Genomic DNA, 24,944 nt, shown 5'->3' with positions numbered 1-24,944 from the left:
TGCCTGGAATTAAAACTGAAATTCTGAAATTCTTATTTATTTCAGCTATTCATAAAAGAAAACACAGAAAAAACCCCACAGGGTATTTAAAATAAGTCTATCTAATAAAACCAATTTTAGATGTACTACAGTTCAACATCATTAGTATTTATACTTGCCTGACTTTTGGCACCATCATTCGGTGTTGTACCATTAGCGTGTGGCAGATTGATGCCATCAGGGTAAAGACCTCTTCACTAGCTGAATCTCTCCAAACCATATTCAATAGAGTGTTTGTCTGCTGCTTTGTATCCAATTTCTTTAGACACTCCTCAGTTATGTACTGAACTGATATTCTCCCATCACCCTACAAACATATCAAAGAAAAATTTGCTTTAAGTCTTTCTACTGATCAAGTATCCTCTTTTTAAAAAAAATACTTCAGAATTTTACTAGAACATAAAGTTTTCTTGTACAATAATTAAAACATAAGCACATATGTATATCCCAGTAGCATTCTTAAAAGTATCAGATCCAAGAGCCAACTTAAATTCCCTGGGCAGGCAACTGTTGGGTTGTGTTATCGATCCTTTCACTTAGGGCAGTGGGAAAGACTCCCTGTAATGTAAGCATGTTCTGCAACGCTTGGATACAATAAGGCAAGATCATTTACAGGCATAAATATGCGAATAGTCATCTCTTCCCCACTGACATCAGTCAGCATTGGACATGAAATCCAGAAATGGATGCCTACTGTAAGTTCCTTTACAAACAGTATTTTCACATTCATAATCCATGGGTTAACAAACAAGAAAAAACTTCAGGGTGGCTAATACACATTTGCATAGTACCAGAAGTGCACCAAGAGGAATGCTTTCTCTTGGCATAGAATTAAGTGGAGCTTAACCTTTCCTTTTCCTTATTTCCTCTCTTTATGTTGCCCCCAACAGAGCAAAGCAGTCTGGCTCATTGAAGGACACAAGTTATCCAATTATGAATTTTTAAGAAAGAGGGCTCCCCACCCACCCCTCTTTTTTTTTTTTTTTTTTTTTTTAAAGACAGGCATACATGAAAATATGGAATACATAAAAAACTCATAGGAGAAACACATGACAAATATACTGCAATAAACAGTATTACGTATTAAGGCCTCCTCAGAGCAGATTCTCTCTAATTTACAAATTACTGTAAGTTACCTGTGAACAGAAATTTATGCTTTGTTTTTACCTAATCGCCTCTTAAACATCACCAATATCTCTAAGCCACAAATAGAATCTGCCAATATTTACATCACATACAGTGTGTGCGTGTCTGGCAAATGAAGTATTTTATTCGCACTATCTTGGTAAAGATTTTGGGGTAATGGTAACGCAGTGCATCTAAAAATGCCCAAGTAAAAGGCTGCATGTATTCCCCAGCAGTATGGCTCTTTATAAGAGGTTACTCCCAATATCAAGGTCTTAAAAAAGCTGCATCTTTCAGAAATGTACATCACCTTACATGAAATGCAAGTAGGCATTACAGGAACAGTATCTCTTAGAAGAGCTGGTACACTTTTGCTTTCAACACTTAACCAAGAAAATGCCAGGAAGCCTTAGAATGCCTGAGAGACACAGAAATCCAGAATTCCCAGCTCAGTGTGGGGAGGCAAAATAATTTATGAGACTTTTCTTTTTTAACGAACCCTAAATATGGTGACATTTCACACATTCCACAAGGAAAGACTGCACACAGAGTAAGTCCTTTGAATGGTAGTGTCTTCTGAGAGATTATATAAAGGCCAGTAAGAAACTGTTTATTACATCTCTCCAACTTTTGGATCAAGGCTTTGAACAACCAGTGTTAGGAGGTTAAAGTTAGCACAGATTCATTTTACTGGTGGAAGTTTAAATTACAGTGAAAAGTTCTATTTACAGTACAGTCTCTATATATTATTATAGAAAGCAGGTATTCCCCCTTTGAGGGCTTGCAAGGTAGTGGATATATTTAAATACAGAGCTAATTCTACAGGGTAAAGACCGTACTTGAACTTGCAGTATTTCCATGAGAAAAAAAAAATGAAAATACTAAGTTGGAAGACCAGATTCGTATGTTTCATGATATCTTAGCGTCATCATGGAATTAAAGAATACAGAGTAATACAGTCTCTGTAAAATACAAATTTAAAGAAGTTTAAAATTTTTTTTGTTAAAGAAAAGCTCTGTCCTTCAGTCCACACAGTACCTGTACTTTAATATTTCTTATTACAGTACGGGTTTTGTTTTTAATGTAAGCAACCAGTTCCATTTGCTTACAGTGAGCAGCCATCTATTTTTAAGAAGTAAACATGCTCCCTTCTACATGTAGCAAGAAAAATACCGGACTTACAGTGATCATGTTTTTGCCTGTATTTGCTGCTGCTATAATACAAATTCATTCAAAGAAATTCTGTACTGCTTACTGGTGTAGTTGTCATTTTATTGATCTCTTCATCCTCATCTTCAGAATCACTATTTGCATCTTGACAATTTGTACCAGCAGTAGACACAGGCAGCTGAGAGAGAAAAGTTTGGAGTACCCTCAAATACACAAGAAGTCCTTCCTCTGAAAGGGATCCTATAGCACATACATTGAAATAAAAGATAGTTAGCCAGATCACACTGTACTATAAAATATATTGTACCAGAATCATAGAATCGTTTAGGTTGGAAAAGACCTTTGAGATCATCTAGTCCAACTGGTAACCTAGCACTGCCAAGTCCACCACTAAACCATGTCCCTAAGCACCACATCTACATGTCTTTTAATACCTTCAGGAACAGTGACTCAACCGCTTCCCTGGGCAGCCTGTTCCAATGCTTGATAACCCTTTCAGTGAAGAAATTTTTCCTAAAATCCAGTCTAAACCTCTCTTGATGCAACTTGAGGCCATCTCCTCTTGTCCTCTCACTTGTTACTTGGGAGAAGAGACCGACCCCCACCTCTCTACAACCTCCTTTCAGGTAGTTGTAGAGAGCAATAAGGTCTCCCCTCAGCCTCCTTTTCTCCAGGCTAAACAACCCCAGTTCCCTCAGCCGCTCCTCATCAGACTTGTGCTCTAGACCCTTTACCAGCTTCACTGCCCTTCTCCATGGGGCATGGAGACATGCTCCAGCACCTCAGTGTCTCTTTTGTAGTGAGAGGCCCAAAACTAAACACAGTATTCAAGGTGCAGCCTCATCAGTGCCAAGTACAGGGGGACAATCACTTCCCTAGTCCTGCTGGCCACGCTATTTCTGATACAAGCCAGGATGCCACTGGCTTTCTTGGCCACCTGGGCACACTGCTGGCTCATATTCAGGCGGCTGTCAACCAACACCCCCAGGTCCTTTTCTGCCAGGCAGCTTTCCAGCCACTCTTCCCCAAGCCTGTAGCGTTGCATGGGGTTGCTGTGGCCCAAGTGCAGGACCTGGCACTGAGCCTTGTTGAACCTCATACAATTGGCCTCAGCCCATCGATCCAGCCTGTCCAGGTCCCTCTGTAGAGCCTTCCCACCCTCAAGCAGAGCAACACTCCCACACAACTTGGTGTTGTCTGCAAACTTACTGAGGGTGCACTCGATCCCCTTGTCCAAATCATTGATAAAAGACATTAAACAGAACTGGCCCCAGACCTGGGCCCCGAGGAACACCACTTGTGATCAGCCGCCAACTGGAGTAAACTCCATTCACCACCACTCTTTGGGCCTGGCCATTCAGCCAGTTCTTTACCCAGTGAAGCATACGCCCGTCCAAGCCATGAGCAGCAGAAATACCTGACCAAAACACATTATGCCAAATCTTCCCAAATTACGTGTATTTTTTACTGAAAAGGGTAAGAATAGCTAATAAAACAGATCTCTCCAATACTTTTATCCATAAACTGTCCTTTTTGCTTGGCAATGAACCACATGGGGAAATACATAACATATTAACTCAAATAGGAAAAAACAATGAATCAGCCATTCAGCCTTCTCACCCAAGTATGTTTCTCCAACTGTTAACACAAAGTAAAAAAGCCATGGGGCTTGATCACTTCTTCTTGAATATCCACTTTCTGCTAATAATAGTGCATTCAGAAAGAGTTCATAAGGGAAAATGGTCTGCACATCAGCAAGCGCTGGAATGATGAAATGGAATATCTGGTCTGTAAAAGGTGCTGCCAGAAACTCCTCTGTGAAGGCTGCAAAAATCTGCTGCCTGAAATGAAGAAAAATTGTCTTTATAGAAAATATAGGCAAAATTTCCCACAATTATATCCATGGAATAATAGATCAATGTGCAAGTTTGAACACATCCATCAAGAAGGCTGCAAATATGTGCTCCATTAATCCTCAGCTAATAAACCAAATTTCTCAGATTTAATAAAACTTTTAATGAGCTCACAGAAAACTATTCTGCAGTTAAATTAGTTGTTTATAACCTTAAAATAAAGAATAAATTTAAAAAGCACAATTAGTCTTATTTCCCCAAAAATACTACTTTAACACAAAACACTATCACATCTGATACAACCAGAGTTTGATTTTTGTTCCATCTTTGTTCTACACACGACTCTTTCTGCTTGTAAGTTATGACTTAGTTATTTCTCTCCATAAACCTCAGCTCCTCTGTCACAAAGTTCTTTTTAAGTCTAAAATTCTTTCCATCTACCCTTAGCTGCATCTCTGCTCTCATCTAAGTTTTTCCACACCTATGTTCCTACATATTGTGACACTTGCTATTCTCTGTGCTCTGTTTATTGTAGTCTTCAGCATTTTATTGCCTTTTTCTTAAACACACCTGAAATGACATTGTTTCATCGATGTACAGCATTACCAAAAAATCATTACTTATTGCAAATAAATCAACAAACTGCACTGAAAGAATAGCTAGACACTCAACAACAACAACAAACTGCACACCTCTGACAATAACAAATGAGTATACAAATATCTAATATTATCTTTATTTACCTTGCACCTTCTGGACAGGAGCTATATGTAAAGTGCAACGGCTTCAGAACATTCTCCAGAAGTATTTTTGCAATAGGGACTCGAGAAACATCAGAATACTCAATACTCGAGGGAAGCTTATTGTTAATTAACAAATAAAGCGACTTGTAGTAGCCTGCAAATAAGAAATACCACTTTTTAAATGCAGCATTATTTTTCTTCTTTTCCATATAAAACAACTTACATACTTAACATTAACTTGAAAAATACTTTACAATTCATTGCATGAAGCTTTACTTAGGAAGACATTTTACAATAGTCCAAGTCACACTCACATAACTAACAGGACGTATCAGCAACCTCTTTGGAAACATCACTTTATAAAATCATAGATAGATAATTGCATTCAGAGTCAGTCTGATTTTCAAAGACTGATCACTCCTGCTGATGAAGTGAACAATTTGATTCTTTTAACCAATGACCTATAAAAAAGATGTTCTCCTCTGAGTGACTCTATCTATGTTGACAGCTGTCCTTCCACCCTTTCAGAAATGATGAATTTTCCGCTCTACTCCAAAACATGACTGCATCATACAGTAGTAAGAGTCTTGTTGGCAGAATGTCTCAATTCTATAAACACCTTCCTTTATTTAGCAGGCTGAAGAATACAATTACTGTTTCCAAAAGAGGGATCTCTCAGACAGTAATAAAATGCATTACCACCCAAGCCATAAAGACACGTGTAGAGGGTATTCTATTTTTGTCTCACTGAAGTATAAATGGAATCACATGATTTCATTCTTCTTAAACCACCTTCCTCTTGCTCAATGAACTCCTAAACTAAGATGCAATTTCCATGACTACAGGAACTGCTGTAAATGCATAAATAGTGTCGCATCATTAAGAGGTCCAGTCTAAGACCCTTTGTCGGGGACTACCTAACCTGAGATTACAATGCAACAAGTGGAAGTCTGCATAAAGGAATAACTTGGCAATGCTGACAAGATGCACATGGAAGACAAATTATATGCAAAAACATACACTAATGAAAGCTGATTATGGATTCTTTACAAACCAACCATCATAAATGATTAGGAGAGAGAGCATTTGTAGTTGCACACAACCACTTCTTTTTGTTTTCATTATTAGCAATCAGAAAGCTGAAATTTTTTTACTAAAATTTATGATCTAACATCTCAATAAACTTTCATATATCACTTGTGAGGACTGAATATTATACTAAAAGAATATAAGTATGTTGGAAGATATATTTATTATATAGTAAGCAATGAGACAAACACAAATACTATAGTTTTAGCTATGCCTAGGCAAGTAAAGTAAATGTACTACAATAACAGTCATTTTTTTTTTCCTCATGGTGACTTCAACATGTAGTAGTTAAAACCAAATCCTTAGTGACAGAACAAGATAGCCTAGTCCACTGAACGTACTTTAAAACTTACATAGAATTATTCCAACAATTAACTAACAAACTGGAAGGTGCTCTCTTTGCGTTTTATACCAACGAAGCTGGATCCAAGATGTTTATTTCATAATGTTTTTGGTTTTTCTCCCCATCCACAAGTTTTGCAAACTCAAGCTATGCTATCAGAAAGCAAAATTAATTTTTTCACACATTCCCAGAGTAATGAAGTTTCTTCGAGACAAAACATAATTTTGGTGATAACTACACAATTCATTAACTTCCAGTATGTTTGCACAGGTGTAACTGATTGCAGTTTAGCAAACAGTTTTGCTGATGATGGTACAAGGGAAATAAAAGCTAGGTCACCATCTCTTTGCTAAGGTGTCTCTAGTGTTAGCAGGATGAAAAGGTAATGCCAATTTACGATAATAATGAACATCAGCAGTTATAGAGAATAGTACTGCAAAACAATGCCCAACTTTTACACAACTGAAGCTTAGACCTGGCACAGGGGGTGTGTGTGTGTGCATGCGTGCATGTGCACGCATATGTGTGTGTAAACGGCTACTGGAGTAAAACTTCTGTTAGGTAGTATCTACCTACTCTCAAGATCTGTGGTAGAACTCTGTATAAGTAACTTGGTAGAATATTCAATTTATAAACAGAATTTCCAAAGAAATCAAACAGTAATTTCTCAAGTAGTGATCTCATCACAAGCAAAATACCCATCTAATGTATCGGTTAGTGTATGCAGCACTTAATTCATCGTGTCTGTGGTAAAGGCAAAATGTGATCAAACAACATGGTCTTCAGATATTACGCATTCTGTTTAATTTTTGAGTACTTCCCAGAACTTCTAGTTCCTAGCTACTCACCTTTTTGAATCATGTAGTGCAAAATTTGTTCAATTAATGATGTCACATAGCTGACATCTTGTAAAACAGGCAAATACGTATTCTCAGATGAAAATACCTCAAGCATTCTCATAGGAAGTGCAACATTCAGACTGTCATCATTGCAATTTTGCAATAGCCTATAAATGAAATTAAATCAAAATTATTTAACAAGATATTTCTCTTATTTCACCACAGGCATATGCACACTGATTTAAAAATAAAACTACAGAAAAAACCTTTTCACATTCACCTTAAAATAACTTATTTCTACTTGGTTTCCAAGTGTTCTCAGTAGTTTAGCTACATCTTTTTGTTGGCACTTTTATAATAATAATTCCTGATTTTAGGGTTTCTATGAATATGGCAGTCTCTCTTTAAATCCTACTAAATTCTTACTTTCAATGACTTGACAGTTTGGAGGTCTACTGCATGAACTGGAAGAGAAGCAAAGAATAATACATGTTTTTCCAACTACCCATATTAAAAATGAAGTCATGAAAGCCCCAGAGCAATATGGGCTGGGAACAAACGCTAGGGAATGCCATATGTATAACTAAAACAATATGTGCTTGATTACAGACTGAAATATTAAAAATACAACCATCCCCATCCTTTTAGCAAATTGCTTATGAAACAACCACAGAAATGGTGAAGATTAAGAGCCTGTTTAGAATTAAAAGGATGTGTTAGGATGAGATGTATATAGGCATAGTCGCCCTAACAATGTGCGTGCTTTCCCCACCATTCAGAAAGACAGGACCTATCAGCAAAAATTATTTGGCACCATAGTTAAGACATTTCACTAAACAGAAAAAAAAAAGATACTCTGACAAGACAAACTTTTTTGCAGATGTAGCTGCAATCAAACTACCATTTTTTGCTATGATATTACACCGTCACTTTTTTCCCCATAGCAGCAAAAGCTACAGCTTCTCATGAATCTGAACTTATCCCAGGGAAACGCTTTTTTGGCTACCTGTCCCACTGCTCACTTTCTGGACTTTTGCAGACAATTAAAGTAGCTCAGAAAGCAACTATGGACACCCATCATCACGCTGGCAAGGTGAAGTTAAGAAGAATTTCTTCCTCCATTCTCCCTATATGTGTAGGCAGGGACAGGTCTTCCACTCCTTTTGTTTTACCACATCATCAAGTCAGGAAGAGAGAGTGGGAATACTAACAGAGCTGCATTTACAAAACCATAATTTCAACTGTAGTGAAAATGTACAATTCAATGCAGTGACACCACAGCTGTGTTCCACTGTACATGGACTTTGAAGCCCACCACTGAAGTCTTCTTTAGTATCTGGTGTCACTGTTTATTATACATACAGTATACACAATTATAAGAACACAAGGTTCAGTCACTTGAATGGAACAATTTTCTGAAAAAGCCTCAACATTAAAAGGAAAAAAACCCTATTTTAAAGCTCTGGAGAGTATAACTAGTTCCTATTATTGATAAGAGCAAATATATTGTTTCCTAAAACCAGGTTTTATCTGCCAGCTATTCAAGTCGCCTTGATAGATGTATCTTCCTGGGATCCTCCCAGGATCCTCCCACTACAAATAATAAATGTACTGCTGGCGCCAGTAATGTAACTGCTTAACATGCCTTAAATTCAAGATAAAGTGAGAGGAGAGACATCTTAAATAATACTAGTTTTAAAACAAAATATATCCAAAGCGTATCACCGGAACATTAGTCTAACTCTGATAATACTTTTGAATCACTAGCAGTTCCCAAGAAAACCTTCTGGTTTCCACAAATACTGCTAATGATATCGCTATATGCTAACAGTTAAGAACATACTTAAGCCTATCCCTAGGCAGGGCATCCCTTAAAGACATATTGAACTTGAAAGACAATTCCATTGTTCTTACATAGGAACAAGTATCCTATGCCATGGCCTACATATATATTTCACATCAACAGTCCTCTCCATAAGATAAGTTTACATTTAATACTTCACCTGCTGCAAAAAGAAACAAACAAGCGCCCAACATGATTTCTGAACACTTTTTAGACAGTAGCACGTATAAAAAAGAATTTACCTGCAACACAGCCCCAACAGTCTTTTTATTTGGAATAAGCAAGTAAGTCTGTCTGGACCATCCAATTGCTTAACAAACTGAGAACTCTGTTTAATTAAATTCTGACACATCCATACCTGGGAAAAGATATGCACAAGTTTACTGTTTATAACAACAAGTTATATTCTTTATTGCAACACAGACAGTAATATTTCAATCCGGTTTTGGATACCTTTGGAGGACTTACAAAACACAAAGTAAGACAATCGTGTTCAGCTGAGAAAAAAAAATTGTTACACAACGAACTACACGACTGCTAGTACTAAACTTTCAAAGTTAAGACTGAATTACACTTACAAATAACTTTACTCTTGCAACAAATTTATCTGTTAATTTGTTGTTTTTAAATAGCCATAATTCCCCAATGTCCTTTATTAATACCCACTATGAATCATACTTACGTGTACATTTGGGAAGTTTATCAGTGACTTTGCAATTGATATGCCAGCATTACTGACCAGTGAGGGGAAAAAAAAAACCAAACACACACCTTGGGAATGACCAGAGGGCTAAATGGAAAATATTGTTTAAAAATTAATTCTAATAGAAGTACACTATTTTTTATAAACTACTGTGAACAATACACACAGGATTTTTCAAGGCTTCATTTCACAGATTTTGTGTGCGCGCGCGCGCACATATAAAATCTTATTTTAAGGCATTCCGTCTAAACAAAAAACAGCAGAGTGCAGACCAGAAAATGCCAGAATTCTTAAATGAATTTACTGAACTGGTCAAAGCTTTTTTTGCATCCCTTCAAAATATTTTAGGTGAAAGAGTACTTTAAAAGTGCATGAAATAAAAGTACTATGGATCAAAGTATGTAACAGTACTCACCAAACGCTTAGAATCCTCGTTCTGTCTATAGAAAAAGAGTAACTGACGAACTAAGAGAGTCAAATTAGCTCCATTAGCAGTGGAAAAGGTTCCTCCAGATTGGGCCAAATTAGCACAGCGATCAAATTCACTTCTTTGGATAGAGTACTTAAAAATAAGACATGCATCAATATATCAATAATGGTTATAATTTAAGATAGATATGCAAAATTTAAAAAACTCATTTCAGTTTCCCACCCAAAGTGGTAACAAAGTAGTAAAATGGATTCAACACATATTTGTTAAGAGACCAAAACATACACACAATATCATACTTAAGGTCTTAACTGCTTTCTGTAATTCAGAAAGTACACATTGCAACAGATTTGTTGCTTTTCAAGTAAAGAACATCACATCAAACATTTTCATCTAGTTTACTCAATAAATATTAGTGAATTTAAACAGATACAACTCTTTCTTAGAATAATCTACCCAACAGCAGCTTAGAAAGAACATCTTTTTGACTCAAACTATCACCTTAGTCATACTGGGGGAAAAAAGCTCCACTGGTGTGTGAAAGCTGCTAATACCTAATTGTTTTCATATGCTTTGTCAGCTAAAAAAAACATTGCGTAATCCCACTGAAATCGACTGTCACATACATGCTTTGTGGAATAAATGTCTATCTACTAAAATATTGAGGCTCAAATGAAAATGTCAAGAGAAAGAATTTGCACTTTGTGGGCACACACAATACTCAAAGGTGACGATTTTTCAGTGGAATTACTTATTACTAGGATGTCTCGTTTTCAGCAAAACCGTCTCACATCTTTCTAAATAAATAAATACTTACTTGATGTTTTCTGTCTCTGTAGCCTCTTACAAATGACTGGATTATTATTGCATTTTTCAGCCTCCGCCTTTCTTCCTGTAAAACAAAGCAAGAAAATGTAAATTAATATTGTGGAACTGACTCTGATTTCTACAATTTTATCAAATATATTTGTACTCAAAAGAAATTTTTTTAATCAAAATTAACCACTAATCATTAGTAAAATAAAATGTTTGAAGGTTTGCATCCAATATACATAAATCAGGGAGAAAGCTTTTCATGTTTTTAAGTGTAAATTTACCGTTAAGATATTTCAAAAGAATTTTTAATACTCAATAAGTATGTAATACTACAGAAATCAAAATAAACACATTTGTGTTCTATTAGACAAAGTCTTAATACTAAAATGTTGAAGAATTCATCAAATTCAATGACACCATTCCTCTTTCTGCATAGATCAGCTAACACTGAAGACCTGCTTATTTGTTTCCATTCAAATAATATATCAGTATTATGAGCTGGTGCAATTTAGATGTGGAGGGAAAAAAAACCCAAACCACACACACAAAAAAAGCCACAGTTATTTGGAGACAATATTGCTGTCAAAAGGAAAATGAGGCTTAATGCTTTAAGCCCAAGACGACAATATGGAAATTAATAAAAATTCTAGCTCTCTCCTTCAAACCAGACATATAAAGTGAGTCATTTTATGATGTCTTCCTCAGCAGCTACAAAGAGTAGTTAAAATCATCCCTTTACAATAGCTCACTTTCTGAGGAACCGAAAGCCAGCTTGCTTCAGGTACTATAGAAAGAGCACTTGGTGAGTCCCCTGACCAACACCCCCAGCATATCCCATCACAATAAATATCTAAGGGAAGTGGCTACTGTAATTACGTTTCTAATAATCTCCATATAATTTCTTAGGGGATGAAAGACGGAAGTACATAACGTAGTTGCTTATGAACCTATAGCTACAAGGCAGTGGTTGAAGAAGGGAAAGCAAGAAGATCGAGAGTAAAAAAATCAGAGAAGCCTGCTTTGAGAAGAGAAATTTTAACCTCATCAATCCTTGAACTATAATGAGCCCATAATTCTGAGGGCCATCAAGGAAAAGAAAACACCAAAATGTTTTTATAAATTTCATTAAAATACATTTGGGAAAGTTCACATAAGGTTTCAACTCGCAAAAACTTGATTTCTAATTTCTTGTGCCATAAAGACACATCCAACTTAAGAACTTAACCTGAACTGACCAGAGAAACACCAGATTAATTTGCTATTCAATGCCTATTTTATTGTTCTTGGAAACCCCGGTTCCTACAGCAATTTCTCAGAATAAGCATATACTTGAAAGACTCCAATTACCTCTAGAGTGTGGACCAAAATCAAAATTTTGATAGGCCAAAGGGTATTTTTCTCTCCAAAGTTCTAACAGTAAAAGTGCAAAGTATGGGGGCAAGCAGGAGAGAGTTTCAATTACAGAGAGGCACTGTCTCTTCATAATCATAATGTAATGCTTGGCTAAAACGTAGATGTGTCCTCCTTTTCTCTAGATACAGGTTTTATCCTAGAACACATAATTGTCAGTTAGCAACCCGTAACTGCAAAGGTTTTAAGTCTGAGGTCACTGCTAAGATTCTGCTACAGGCATTTTTTTAAAAGCCATAACTGATTTTATTCTCACAGGAGTCATTCATTTTGTGAGAATCCAATATATGCCACAGAAGATCATTGTGTCTGTGTGTGTACATATACAGATACAAGTATATGACTCTACATCAACTTTGCAGCAGACAGAATTAAGCAACTGAATGGGTTATTTTGATATGTGGCAAAAAAATTACGAAGCACAAAAAAGTCTTTTTGCATATGTTGATAAGGACTCACTGATTATAAATTTGATTAATAACACAGGCTTCTGAACTAACTGGTGAAATCCTAGTAACTTCGTACTTAAACTTAATCCATAATTATACATCCAGGTTGGAAAAAAAAGAAGCAGAACTGTCCTCAGAAACAGAGGAGCCACTGCAGAATCTGTATTTAATCTAGCAAGGGTCAAGCACAACTTTAAGGGGCAAACAGCTGTTTTCTTGATTAGCATGAAAACTACATAGTTATGCTTTTTAAATCATTTTTAAGACCAAAATTGTTTCTACTCATATAAGAGAGGAAAAAAATGGCAAAATGAACATATTCACTTTAATTCCGTATTACTAAATTTTGTTTTCACATTGCCACATATATTAAATGTCTTAAAACCGGTATTTTTCCTTTCAATGCCTATTCCTCCTTCACATTATTCCAGACTGAATTATCCATAGCAGTAAGCTTTGATCTCAAACCAGTGTTAAGATCTCCTAAAGCCTCACATATCATACTCACAACTGCTTCTCATTGCTCCTCAATTATCAGGTGATTTCAAAGTACTTTAGGATGCATTCAAGTATCATTGTTCTGATTTCACCTCCACAGAACTGAGGTACACACTGGGGAAGTGAATTGCTGAAGGTCATCCAAGAAACTATAGCAGAACAAGGAGCAGAAGCCGGTTGGCCGAGACCAACCCATACTAATAGATTATGGAAAAGGCAAAAAATGCAATTTACTATCCAAATACCTGTCTTTTCTCAACAAAGACTAGATCAAATAAGCCTAGACCAAAATAAAAGGAAAAATTCCCTTTGCACCCAGTGCATGCTTAACTACCTTCTTTTGAGATGAAAATCACTTCTGGGAAGCATCTTAAAAGCAGTCAAAGTCTGTCAATTCTAGTATACTGGAAGACCACGTAGAACTTGCAAACTGAAACAAAACATTCCTGAACTAAGTACGACTGCAGCAGAATAAAGTACTTTGGACTGTAAATGCTACTACATCAAAGAAAAATCCAGTGTGCATGCAAACGCTTACAGTCTACTTTACCTCTCGTTTTCTCCTTTCTTCCTGAGTACGATGCAGGAGAGAAGCCTTTTCTTCCTATAAATCACAAATAAACATACAATTGCATTTTCATTCAAACACATGATTCAAATGTCTTCATGATATTTAATCTAGACTTCACTTTGGGGATTGTTCATAATATGTAATATGTAAAACACTGGAGAAAAGTAAGCGTTAATCATTTTCTGCTCTTACAAACACATGTTAACACAGCCCTCTCAAAAGCATAGTGATGGGGGGAAGCTATGTAAAAAGAAAAGGGACAGGCAAACAGCAGCAAACTGTACTGATCCCTGTCCAGGTTTGTGTTCTCAGCATCCCAATAATCTAGGCAAACATCATCCATTCACAAATGGGGGAGCTGGAACATAATAGGGTCCCAATCCTACCAGGTAGTACCAAATGTTTATCGAGTGTTTTCCTTGCTTGGAGCGTACATAAGTCATTGGCCCAGGTGCGTACAGCAAGTGGTGGCATGCTCAAAGTAATCACGCACTGTTCCAAAGCCCCATGCTTTTGTATAACTTGCAAAAAAGCATTAAGCTCTTATATTTACTTATGCTTTTCCTCAAAACTTGTCTGGAAAAGATGTCAAAACAGACCTATATAACATAAAGGGTAGGAATTTTTTCTTTTAAAATTTTGAACTCTTTGCCCAAATTAAGGCTACAAACTGAAACTTTCCGGACAGTGATCTCTCCAATAGAGAAAAAGTAAAGAATACTAAAGTATTTGTGAGGCCTCTAAAGAACGATGCCATTACAACAGAAAACCTGTGCCTTAGCTTTTAAACCACAATCTTAAATCAGTACACACAGATTACAAAATATAAACAAAGCTTTATTTGCAAGAATCTCTTACTGGATGCTTCTGTGTCATTTCCAAGGAAATATACAAAGTATTGATACACAGTATTCAGCTCCCACTGCAGACAATATGAGCTGAAAGTACCCTGGCACCTTCCCAAATCCAGTCTAAAACAGACAATAGATTTAAGGAAACTATTTTCTTTTTTGCCTCTACGACACATATAACTACTTCCTTTTTCTCCCTATGCCCTTATTAGCCTAGAGAAGTTAAGAAATAAAACACACTCAAGCTGAAAATGTATTATATCTGAATACATAAAAATAAATTTGAAGTTGGAAAACAAATATTTATAAAATATTTAACCACATCTAAAACCACTGTGCTGGAATATTTTCAATGTCTATATGCAGATACAAAAACTGAGGGCAAAATTCTTCTGCATTTCTTTTTTGACGACACAGAGGAAGCAAGGTCATGATTCTCCTAGTTTCTTTAGAACAGAAAATACTTTAATGCAGACCACCAAGCGAGAATGAAAAAAGAAAAACATAGATGCAAAAAAGGAATTTAAAATTGGGTTTGTATTTCAGATCGTTTACTGGAACAAGCATAAAGAAAAAAAATCCCACAAGAAGGTTAACCATCTTTTCCTCTAAAGACAGTATTTATGGCCAAAGACACCACTAACTACAGCTATTGCCCTCTAAAGACAGGGTTTTTTCCATGTGTCAAACACAGTATAAACAAATCATAACAAAATCCATACATAAGACGATGTATCTCCACTCAAGCAATAGGAAAGGCTCCAGGTCTGCTTGGTAATGTGAGGCAAGAGATTCTCACCTCACACACACAAAAAAGACAAAATAATGTACTAAATTAAGAAATAACCAACAGATGGCTTAAAGTTTCAGGACTTTTTAAAATAGATTACTTCTTTATTAACAGCTGATACCCAATGCGTTAGAGAAGTTAGTAAAATGTTCCTATTTAGAAGTGATTAGAGTGCCATCTCTTCAATGTGCTTGGAGAGTTTCATTCTGCAGGCAGCACCATGTAGACAGCATTTCTGCTTAGAAGCAATGTTGCTGAATTTGTCCTTACACTTCAGAGAGAATTGAAAGAAAAAGCAAAAGAACATACAGAAAAGGGAAGACACATTGCTACATGCGAGTGGGGAAGAGAATGGTACAAAAAAAACCCTTACAAACACAGTAAATGAGGGCTGTGAGGGCACAGAGGGCTTATCAGAAGCAAGTAATTTTAAGTATTGGGGGTGGAGGGGGAATATAAGAGGGCAGAGTATCCTCACTTAGTGTACCACCAGCTTTGCACTGATCAGGAATCAGGTCTCTTTGAAGCAAGCACTCTTTAAACCAATCCACTTTTTAAAAAATTACAAAACTTTAAGTTTTTAGTCAATGTCACATGCTTGCTTCGAGTATTTGTAAAGAAAAACACCAACTTGTTAAGGTATAAATTAAATACAATAGAGGAACTGTCTTACGACAAAGAATAAAATATTCAGGTAAGTACATCCCACCTTTAAAAAATTATTGTGGGTCAAATAATACTATTGTTCTTGTTCACAAGACACATAGATCAGAAACATAAAGGAATGGAATCATAACTATGACTAAAGAATATATTTAAATTAAATGCAAGAAAAAGATATCTTCTTCAGAGTTATTCAACCCAACTGGAATACACTGCCTCTTCAGAAATTATAAAGTAACAGTAAATATGCAATAGAAAATAAACCTGCCTTGGGAAAGAGATGAAAAGAACTATGAAATAATCTTTGCCTACAAACAGCATTCTAACAAAATTATTTCTTGAAGACAGCTAACTGCACAGTCATCTCTGAAATCCTCCCTGCCCTGCCTTTTAATAATCAGACCAGTGAAAAAGCGCTAAAAGCAGTAGCTGTTGCTCTGTGGCTGGTTGTGAATGACAACAGCGTTACAGTGAGTGACGTACGTTTGACAACTCCCATCTATATGGTCATGTGACTGCTGACAGCTACAGCCACTGCTCCACCACCTCTTCCTGCCTACCTACAGCCAGAGCTACTCACAGTATGAGATCGGCTGACAGTAACTGCCAAAGGTCACGCCTAGCTCAGTCCTGCTCCCCATCCTCCTTGCCTCACTTCTGTGATAGTCATGCTATCTTCTTTCTTCACCTGCCAGACAGGCAGACATCAGGTATCAAGTCCACCTATCAAGGTAGGCAGTCAGACATTTTTAGGGAGAATGAAGCATCAGCTCGTCTTGATTCCTTCAACCTTAACTCAAAAGGAGTGAAAAGCCATTTACTTGAATCAAATTCCTGACACTTTTCTATGATTTAGTCTTCTTTCTTCAGGAACTTGACCTCCAAAGTGCAGAAGACGGAACACACTGCCTGTGTGTTTCATGCAATGTTGCGTACATTACAAGCAGTCCCTTTCCTGTCTGCTCCTTCCTCCAACAGAAGATATTGGTAAAGACAACCAACCTCAGGCTCTAGCACACAAGCTGCAGGACCACGAAAAGCCCGCTTTGAGAAGCTTTCTTCACCAAATATGTGATGCATGACACACAGAAACAAGAAAGCAAAGAAACAGTATGTGACAGCAAAACACAATGTGACATCACGGATGATGATTCAAAGAGTAAGACAGCAGGGGGAAAGAGGTGAAAACAAGGAAGCAGATGGAGGACAGCAGACAGAAAGGAAAGCTTGTGACTATTATCAAAGAAATATTAAGTAATATTTGAAATGTTAATTTAGACATCAGGATAAAACTGCTATGTACTGTATCATTCATCACAGCAAAGTTCAAGTTGCACCACTGCTGTAACAGACCAGTTGACGAGAACAGCCACATCCGACAGAGTAACACTGTCAATGCCAGTGCTCCAAAAACTCCTATCAAATACGTAACGAAAAAAGATTTTCATTAAAACTGCCTTCTTGTCCTCATTTTGCTGAAATACACTATTTGGTTGCAAAAGTATGTTTACACAACTCCTAGCCTTTACATATCCTAGACAAAGATTGAATAACATAAACAAATACACAAATTACAACTCTTTTTTCTCCTGCATTTTAACATTTTGCATTGAGAGTGACAATAAATTTTCAGCCCTCTTGGCTCAAAATTCAGGTTCAGGAAAAAAAATGTATATATAATTAAATTTTTTCAAATAATTCTCATATTTGTTGACTCTTAAAATCTGAAATTGAACACTCCTGGACAGTCATGTTAATCAAACTATCTTAGCTCCATGCAAGTAAATTTAAAATCTAAATATGCTAGGTGCAAAGGTGAAACTGTGTAATTAATTTCAGGTACTGTCTAAACAGTGAGGACATTTAAAAAAAAATAACAAAAATACATTGACACAAAAAAATAAATATTATTAATAAATGTTTTAGATTTATTTGTAAACCACAGGAGTTTATTTTCTTTCTTTAGTTGAGAATGCTATTCTGTTCAACATTACAATAGTTCATGCAAAGTACAAGGCATGACTTTTAGGAAATTTTCATGGAAATACAAATAAGCACTTGATCTTTCAACTTTTGGGGACAATGATAAAATCTTGTATGGTTTTCATCTACAAAACCCAGGAACTTGCATCTTTTTTCTTTCCTTAAAATGAGGAACATGACTTTTCAGCTGAATTTAGCTTGAACCACATAAACATCAATAACAACTCCCAAAGCCAATGAAGTGACCTAAGCAATTTATAGAATGGAATTCCTTTCAACACAAGTATTAAATAAGTCCAACAAATAAAAGGAAGATTTTGTAGCATTTATTTGTAGAGAACAAAGGTGGACACTGGGAGACGTCCCCCTCCAAAGTGGTTCTTAACAATGTTTCTAGTTCCCAACATTATTTTAGACAAGATGAACTCCAACTGGTTTTTTTTTAATATTAAAAGAAATTAGCATTGTAAAAGATTCACAGTGTTTTGAACTAAACCTCAACAATTTAAATTCCTTTGGACACGCAGCTCAGCCAGCCTCAGTAAAACATGCTCAGCAGCTTGAAAAATTCTGCTTTAAAACAGTTTGTGACTCTTCCTGTCTCTGATTATTTACATCATGATTAAGTTTATACGTAGAGAAGACCATCTTCCAGAAGAAGGTATTTTAAAGTACTTAAAATATGCCCAGGAAGTGGGGAAAGCCTCGCCTCACCAAAATCGATGTCACAGTGCTTGCTAGAAAACCTCTCAGCATTTTAGCACACATTTTACTGTAGGATGTAGGGAGTATCTGGAAACACCTTTACCACAGCAGCTACAAAGCCACGCTCAGTGGAACCAGGACTTGACTGGAGGCTCTAGAGCCCAAATGAAATGCAAACAAGTTGCTTTTAAATTTACTCTCACTATTACAATTTTTAAGAGGTATATCATACACATCACTGTAGTTAAGTGACTTTTCATTTTCTCAGTAACAAGCAGGAAAAAAATGTATCTATAAAAGCAGAAATTTTTGTTTTGAATTCGAGAAAATAGCACATAACTGAAAATAAGTGTAATCACTGCTGTCAGCTAACTACAACTCCATCATTCGTAGCTTCCTTTCAAATGCGGAGAATTTTAAATGTCACCAAGAGGGAACAAATCCACAATAATCTAGTATGCATTAATTATATAGTTTCCTACTGATAGATAGTCATTATTTTACAACATGACAGTCTCATCATATTTCCACACCACAGATCTGAAATTCAAAGAGTATTTCAAGATTTAGGCTTTGACATTTCAATGTTCTGGGCAAAACACAGTTCTGACTCAGAATGAGGTATGTACTTGCATAAGGATCTATGCCATGTGCCATGTGGGACAAAGGTCTTATGGAGCAAAGCAGTGCCATTCTTTCCCACCATTCAAAAATAAACTGAAATTTGTAATTGTCATCTAGAAATCCTGTACTATAAAACCCTAGCATCATTTCATTTCCATTGTGACCTGGTGTAGGTTCAAATAACACATAATAAAACAGTAATTCTTCCTTCCTGAAATTACCAACGACTTTCCTAAGAGAGAAACAAAACTATTTTTTAAATCTGTGCCATCATTGCTTAAATCCTACACACATCTATCACCATAAGCAATCCCAACCTGTGCAGATCTCTCCATACACTGGCAAACTTACAGCCTACTGTTTTTAAATCATTAATTTTTACTCCACAAGAAGTTACTTCATGCGTAGAATACAGACAACAAAGAGCAAACAAGGTGCTTCTGGAGCTCTACCTCTGCACTTCAGCTGAGAGGTGGGGGAAAAACCATACAGGAATCTAAGGTTTAATGTTATGCTACCAATTTAAGAAAGCGTATCAGTAACTACAAAAATAAAATATAAATAAACTTTGTAAATTGAAGATCTTTGATTAAAAATGTCCATATTAAAAGAAATTAGAGACTTTTAAAAATACAGATGGAGTCATCACTATTTGTTCATTAATAATTTTCCATGTCTTTCACAAAAACAAAACAAAAAAATAAAAAGAAACTCAGTCACGTTGGTTTCACTTTCACCACAGTGCTAACTCATCTGTATTACAAATTCCTGAAAAGGAAGATTTTTTTAAAACCATCTCATATTGTATTCTAATTTTAAAATATCCTATTTTAAATAGTCTTGGGATTTATAAAAGCATGGTTTATATATCTCAAGTGATACTGTAAATTTGACCAAATATTATTCTTTTAACCATTTTTCCTGTTAAAGGCTTACAAGATGTCATTAATACATTTCATAACCTAAATGAATAATGTGGAACTACAGAGCCCCTTGTACACCTCAGTACAGGCATGGGGATCCCCTGCATGGATGTACTAAAGGATTGGTACCTCGTATTCTTCTTAACACTGGTAAAATTAATAAAGGAACACTGGGCCCGACCTTACCAAATCAAGCTGACGTAGCACTGGGCCTGACCTTACCAAATCAAGCTAAACGGTTAAACAGATTCTGCACTATGCCACCAAGAGTCCAACTTCATGATAAAATTCATGAAACCTGCCAACTGCCACCAAAAGGCACGGTGACACTCCACCCTGAAGAAATATGTTCACTATACAGGACACAAAGGACGAGGGGGGAACCACCCAGGTGAAGGACCATCTGTTTCAGTCCACTGCACAGGCAGGTTGGGTTAGCTCAATTTGAACTGCACCCCAAACCACCCCTTCAGACGTACCTCTCTTTTCCTGCCTGACACACTGCAGAAATTCTGCAGCCACAGCCTTTTAGGCAACAATTGCTGCCCTGTACAAAAAGTTCATGAGTAATTCAAGATGTTCCTGTATTGAACTCCAATAACAACATTCATTTTTGGAAGCTATTTTACTTCAGAAGTAAAAAAAATATGTTTTGCCAGTTATAATTAAAACTAAATCTGAAAATAACTTTTGAAGACCCTCATAGAGCAGGGAATCATGTTTTAAAGGTGACAATAAGCACCCCCAAAAATTTTAAAAAAAACAAAACCACACAAAAATTAACTTATCACATTGTAAATAAAACACAGTATCTATACCCTCAAACAGATATACAACTAATGCAAATAGTCCAAATGAATCAGCAGATTTTTGAAAGCAGATATGGAGGAAAAGGTCCAAACACTAACAATACCACCTATATTTTCACACTTACGTACAATGCAATCTTAAAATGTTACAATAATGTTCTGAAAGGATCAGTCAGCAAGGATAGTCATTTCGAGAACATTAATTTTGTGACCCAGGATTTTAACAAAAGTAAGTGGTACTTAAAGACTACCTCTTTGGCAAAAGGTTTGGTTGGACTGAAGTGCCTCTCTACAGCATCCACAATTCAGACCATCATAATACACACGAAAATAAGACGCAAACAGTGTAAAAACAAACCTGAAGGTCTCTGCTTTTATCATTCAAAAATGCCATAAAACTTAGTGGTGAGAAAGCACACTAGATTCAGTACCTTTCTAACTGCCACAATGCCACAAGGCCCCAACTATATTTCTATCATTGTGCCTACGCTGACAGGACCCCTCGTGAGGCCTCAGGAAACACTACAGACATACATGGCAATGTCAGACAGGGTATCCACACGTGACCCGTGACCAGCGTGGTTATTGCTTGCAGCTGCAGTTATATTAGCAAAACAACTCTTAATAGTCAGGTTTGCTGATGGTTTATTTTGGTGTAGTTGTATCCACATGAGGAAGACTCTACTAGCATCTTTAGCACTGACTATCTCCTCATACTGGAGTCCCTGCTTTCATACTGGGAGGGTTTTGCTAATGCAGCTATACAGGTGCAACAACATTTGGGAAACTTCCCCAAACTGGGCAGAGAGTTATTCTTAGCATTAAGCAGCCTGCATACGGATTCTACCAGTATTTCTGAGTTGTGCTTTATTCCACCAAAGGAATCAAAACAGGCAGCGCTAAGTATCCAGCTAACTAACAGAGCATAGCAGAGGCGCAGGAATGGAACTACACTGTATCTTTCTAAAATTATATACATTGGGGAGGGAGAGGGGGTTTGCCAAAGAACAATTTTTTTTTTTTTTCCATGTGCACAAAAAGCTGAAAGGAAACATTTTACAATTCAACCTTCTGTAAAACTGACCATGATCACAAGGAGCCTGTGATGTGAGAGAAGGAGAAGCTCATGGAACCCATGTAAACACTTGCCACACAAATCTCTGCTGTTAGTATGTTTACATAAAAGTTCAGGTAAACTGCATTTTTAGAAGTAATTCTTAGTACTGTTTAAATAAATTCTCTCATTAGTACTGTACATAGTTTCTGAAAATAAGCAGCTATTTCAGGGGCATTCTATGATGTCCATATAACTATGATGTCCAAAGCTACAACTAACTGATTTGCATTGATGCAGCACAAGCACTTCAGTGTACCAATGTAAAATCATGAAATCTGTGGACCAGACAGTATCAATCTGATCATGAAGTACAACCTCGATATTGGACAGAGTGAAGGTTATGCATCAATTTCAGTTTCCACGTCCTTTACCTTTTAATACTTGCCCTTGGAAATTTATACCTGTATAACATTAATAAATCTGTCCCATAGAATTAAAACAGATAGAATTCTGCTAAATTTTCATTAAGAAATCAGTAGGTGTACAAGAAGATATTATGACAGTTGTTTATTTCTGTAGAAGGAAACATGTTCTGCAAGTAACACTATTAGCAAGTCAGTGTCAAAAGTTGCAAAGTACCTAAACTGTACCGCCAAGGACCAGGGCACGTTCTGCCAATTCCTACTTCAACTGGGGAATATTTGTGGTATTTTTGACTCATGTAATGCCATTGTATGTAGTCTAACAAACAGAAATGTCTTAAGATAAAGAGAAGATGATTCAAATGAAAAGCTGCACAATTTAAATACAGTTCTGTTATACATTCTCTTTAATAAATTGTGTAAGACAATACACCAAAATGCAAACTTCACTGTGATTTTAATATCACATAGTGCTATATTTTAGCTCAGTTTCCTAACTTTACTGCCAAACTTTTAAGTTTCAGAGAACCACACTTGCTTACAGTGCACAATAACAAAACTTAAGACTTATTTTTGCCCCCGTTAAGATTCAAGAATACTAATGAAAACAATTAGCTTCCCCCACAATCACGTCCAATGGTAACATGAGAAATCAGTATTTTAGCAGTGAATAAAGTGACCCTTACAAATCAGGCCACTTCTAAAAACACTTTGTCCTTTCTCTTGCTCTTCGGTAGTTCTATGCCCTTCAGTGCTTGACTGAACATTTGACTACCCTGTCCAATCAGCAAGACCTAAATAAACTGTTTCGCTTCTTTTCCACCAACAAATACAAGGAGATTCAGTAGTCTGCTACAGCAGACAATTAACTGCTGCTCACCCCGCACACGACAAATCGACTGAACGTAAACTTGACAGAGAAAAGCTAAACCTGCGACCCGGCAACTCTCACTCACCTGGGTGAAGCCTCCCCCAGCAATTTGCATTGATCTCGGGTTGTGTAAGGCTGTTCCCCCCCATCCCTCCAGGGAGGGGGACCCACGCAAGACTTTCCCTTTGGAGAGAAATGACAAGAGGTCTCCGCGCCCTTCCCTCCTTCACCCCGGCCCTGGAGACCAACAGCTCGGGAGGTGCGACCAGCCACAACAACCCGCATCGCTTACAGGGGGGACGAGCTAAGGAGACATTTCCTCGCTTCCCACAATTCTTACTACACTACAAGCCTGGGAGAGTGTGTGTGGCCCGATTTAAAAAAAAAAAAAAAAAAAAAAAAAAAAAAAAAAACACAACCAAAACAAAACAAAAACAAAAAACCCAAACAAACAAAAAATACCACCACAGAGCCAGGGAGATCAGAGATAAACACATCACCAGCAGGGGAGGATTTTTTTCCCCCTCTATTAAACCTTAGTCATAGCTGCTCCCATTTCTGAAGGCCCAACGGTAAAAATAACGATAATACAAGCCGGCAAGGCAGGCGGGGGACGAGGGAAACCGACACAGACGCAAACGCGGAGACAGACCGGCGCTGTTTCTTACCTTCCTACTCGCTCCTCCGAGAGACACCTTGGGCCTTGTTTTGAAATCCCCTTCAAAGCTAAACATGTTTACAGCTTATCCCATGTAGAGGGGGGTCCGGCCCCCCGAGCTGACCCCGCAGAGGGGGCGCCGGCCGGCCGGCCGGGGCGAGCGGAGGGGCCGCCGCCGGCCCCGCGGAGGCACCAACCCCCCGGGCTGGCACCCCGCGGCCCGCCCGCCCGCCGCCGGCGAGCCCCGCGCCGCCCCCGCCGCCCGCCCCCGCGGGGCTGCTCCCCTCACGGCGGCCCGGCTTTCCCCCCCCCGTCTTCCCCGCCCCGCGGCCTTCGCTTCCCCGGTCGCCCCCTTTCTGACCGGCGGCGACGGCTGAGTGTAGTGGGAGGGAGGAGGAGGAGGAGGGAGGGCGCGGAAGAGGGGGCTGGCGGGGTTGCTTCACTTGCACTGGGGGAGCAGCCGGCTGTGGAGAGAAGATGGCCGCCGCCCGCAGCCTCCCCGGCGCGCTCCCGACGACCGGGCGCGGCGGCGCGCGCGCCGCCCGCAGCCGCCGGGGCCGCGCCACGCGCGCGCGCGCCGCCCCTCGGCTCCCGCGGGGCCGCGCCTCGGTCCGCGGCGGCCTCAGCGCAGGGGCGGCGGGTGGCGGGTGGAGGGTGGCAGCGGCCC

At 37.9% G+C, this 24,944-nt stretch overlaps 1 protein-coding gene across 2 annotated transcripts in view; it reads right to left on the bottom strand.

Annotated features, from left to right (window-relative positions):
• UBE3C (ubiquitin protein ligase E3C) overlaps positions 1 to 24,531 on the bottom strand; it is an 81,075-nt gene extending 56,544 nt beyond the window's left edge. Inside the window, exons 1-11 of one of the 2 annotated variants that reach the window (XM_075492391.1) lie at positions 24,288 to 24,531; positions 13,901 to 13,954; positions 13,685 to 13,780; positions 10,995 to 11,069; positions 10,163 to 10,309; positions 9,287 to 9,402; positions 7,211 to 7,368; positions 4,931 to 5,084; positions 3,955 to 4,175; positions 2,420 to 2,574; positions 159 to 346 (exon numbers count right to left, since the gene is read on the bottom strand). In XM_075492391.1, coding sequence (XP_075348506.1) covers positions 159 to 346; positions 2,420 to 2,574; positions 3,955 to 4,175; positions 4,931 to 5,084; positions 7,211 to 7,368; positions 9,287 to 9,396 — 986 coding nt within the window. In that variant the 5' untranslated portion in view covers positions 9,397 to 9,402; positions 10,163 to 10,309; positions 10,995 to 11,069; ... (1 more) ...; positions 13,901 to 13,954; positions 24,288 to 24,531. The remainder of the gene's footprint in view (positions 1 to 158; positions 347 to 2,419; positions 2,575 to 3,954; positions 4,176 to 4,930; positions 5,085 to 7,210; positions 7,369 to 9,286; positions 9,403 to 10,162; positions 10,310 to 10,994; positions 11,070 to 13,684; positions 13,781 to 13,900; positions 13,955 to 24,287) is intronic. The other variant, XM_075492390.1, reaches the window with a different exon arrangement.
• Between the last annotated feature and the right edge of the window lie 413 nt (positions 24,532 to 24,944).

Source organism: Mycteria americana, chromosome 2 (genome assembly GCF_035582795.1).
Source record: "Mycteria americana isolate JAX WOST 10 ecotype Jacksonville Zoo and Gardens chromosome 2, USCA_MyAme_1.0, whole genome shotgun sequence".
NCBI lineage: Eukaryota > Metazoa > Chordata > Aves > Ciconiiformes > Ciconiidae > Mycteria > Mycteria americana.
The sequence above is the reverse complement of the archived record's forward strand: the minus strand, read 5'-3'. Positions and strand labels throughout refer to the sequence as shown.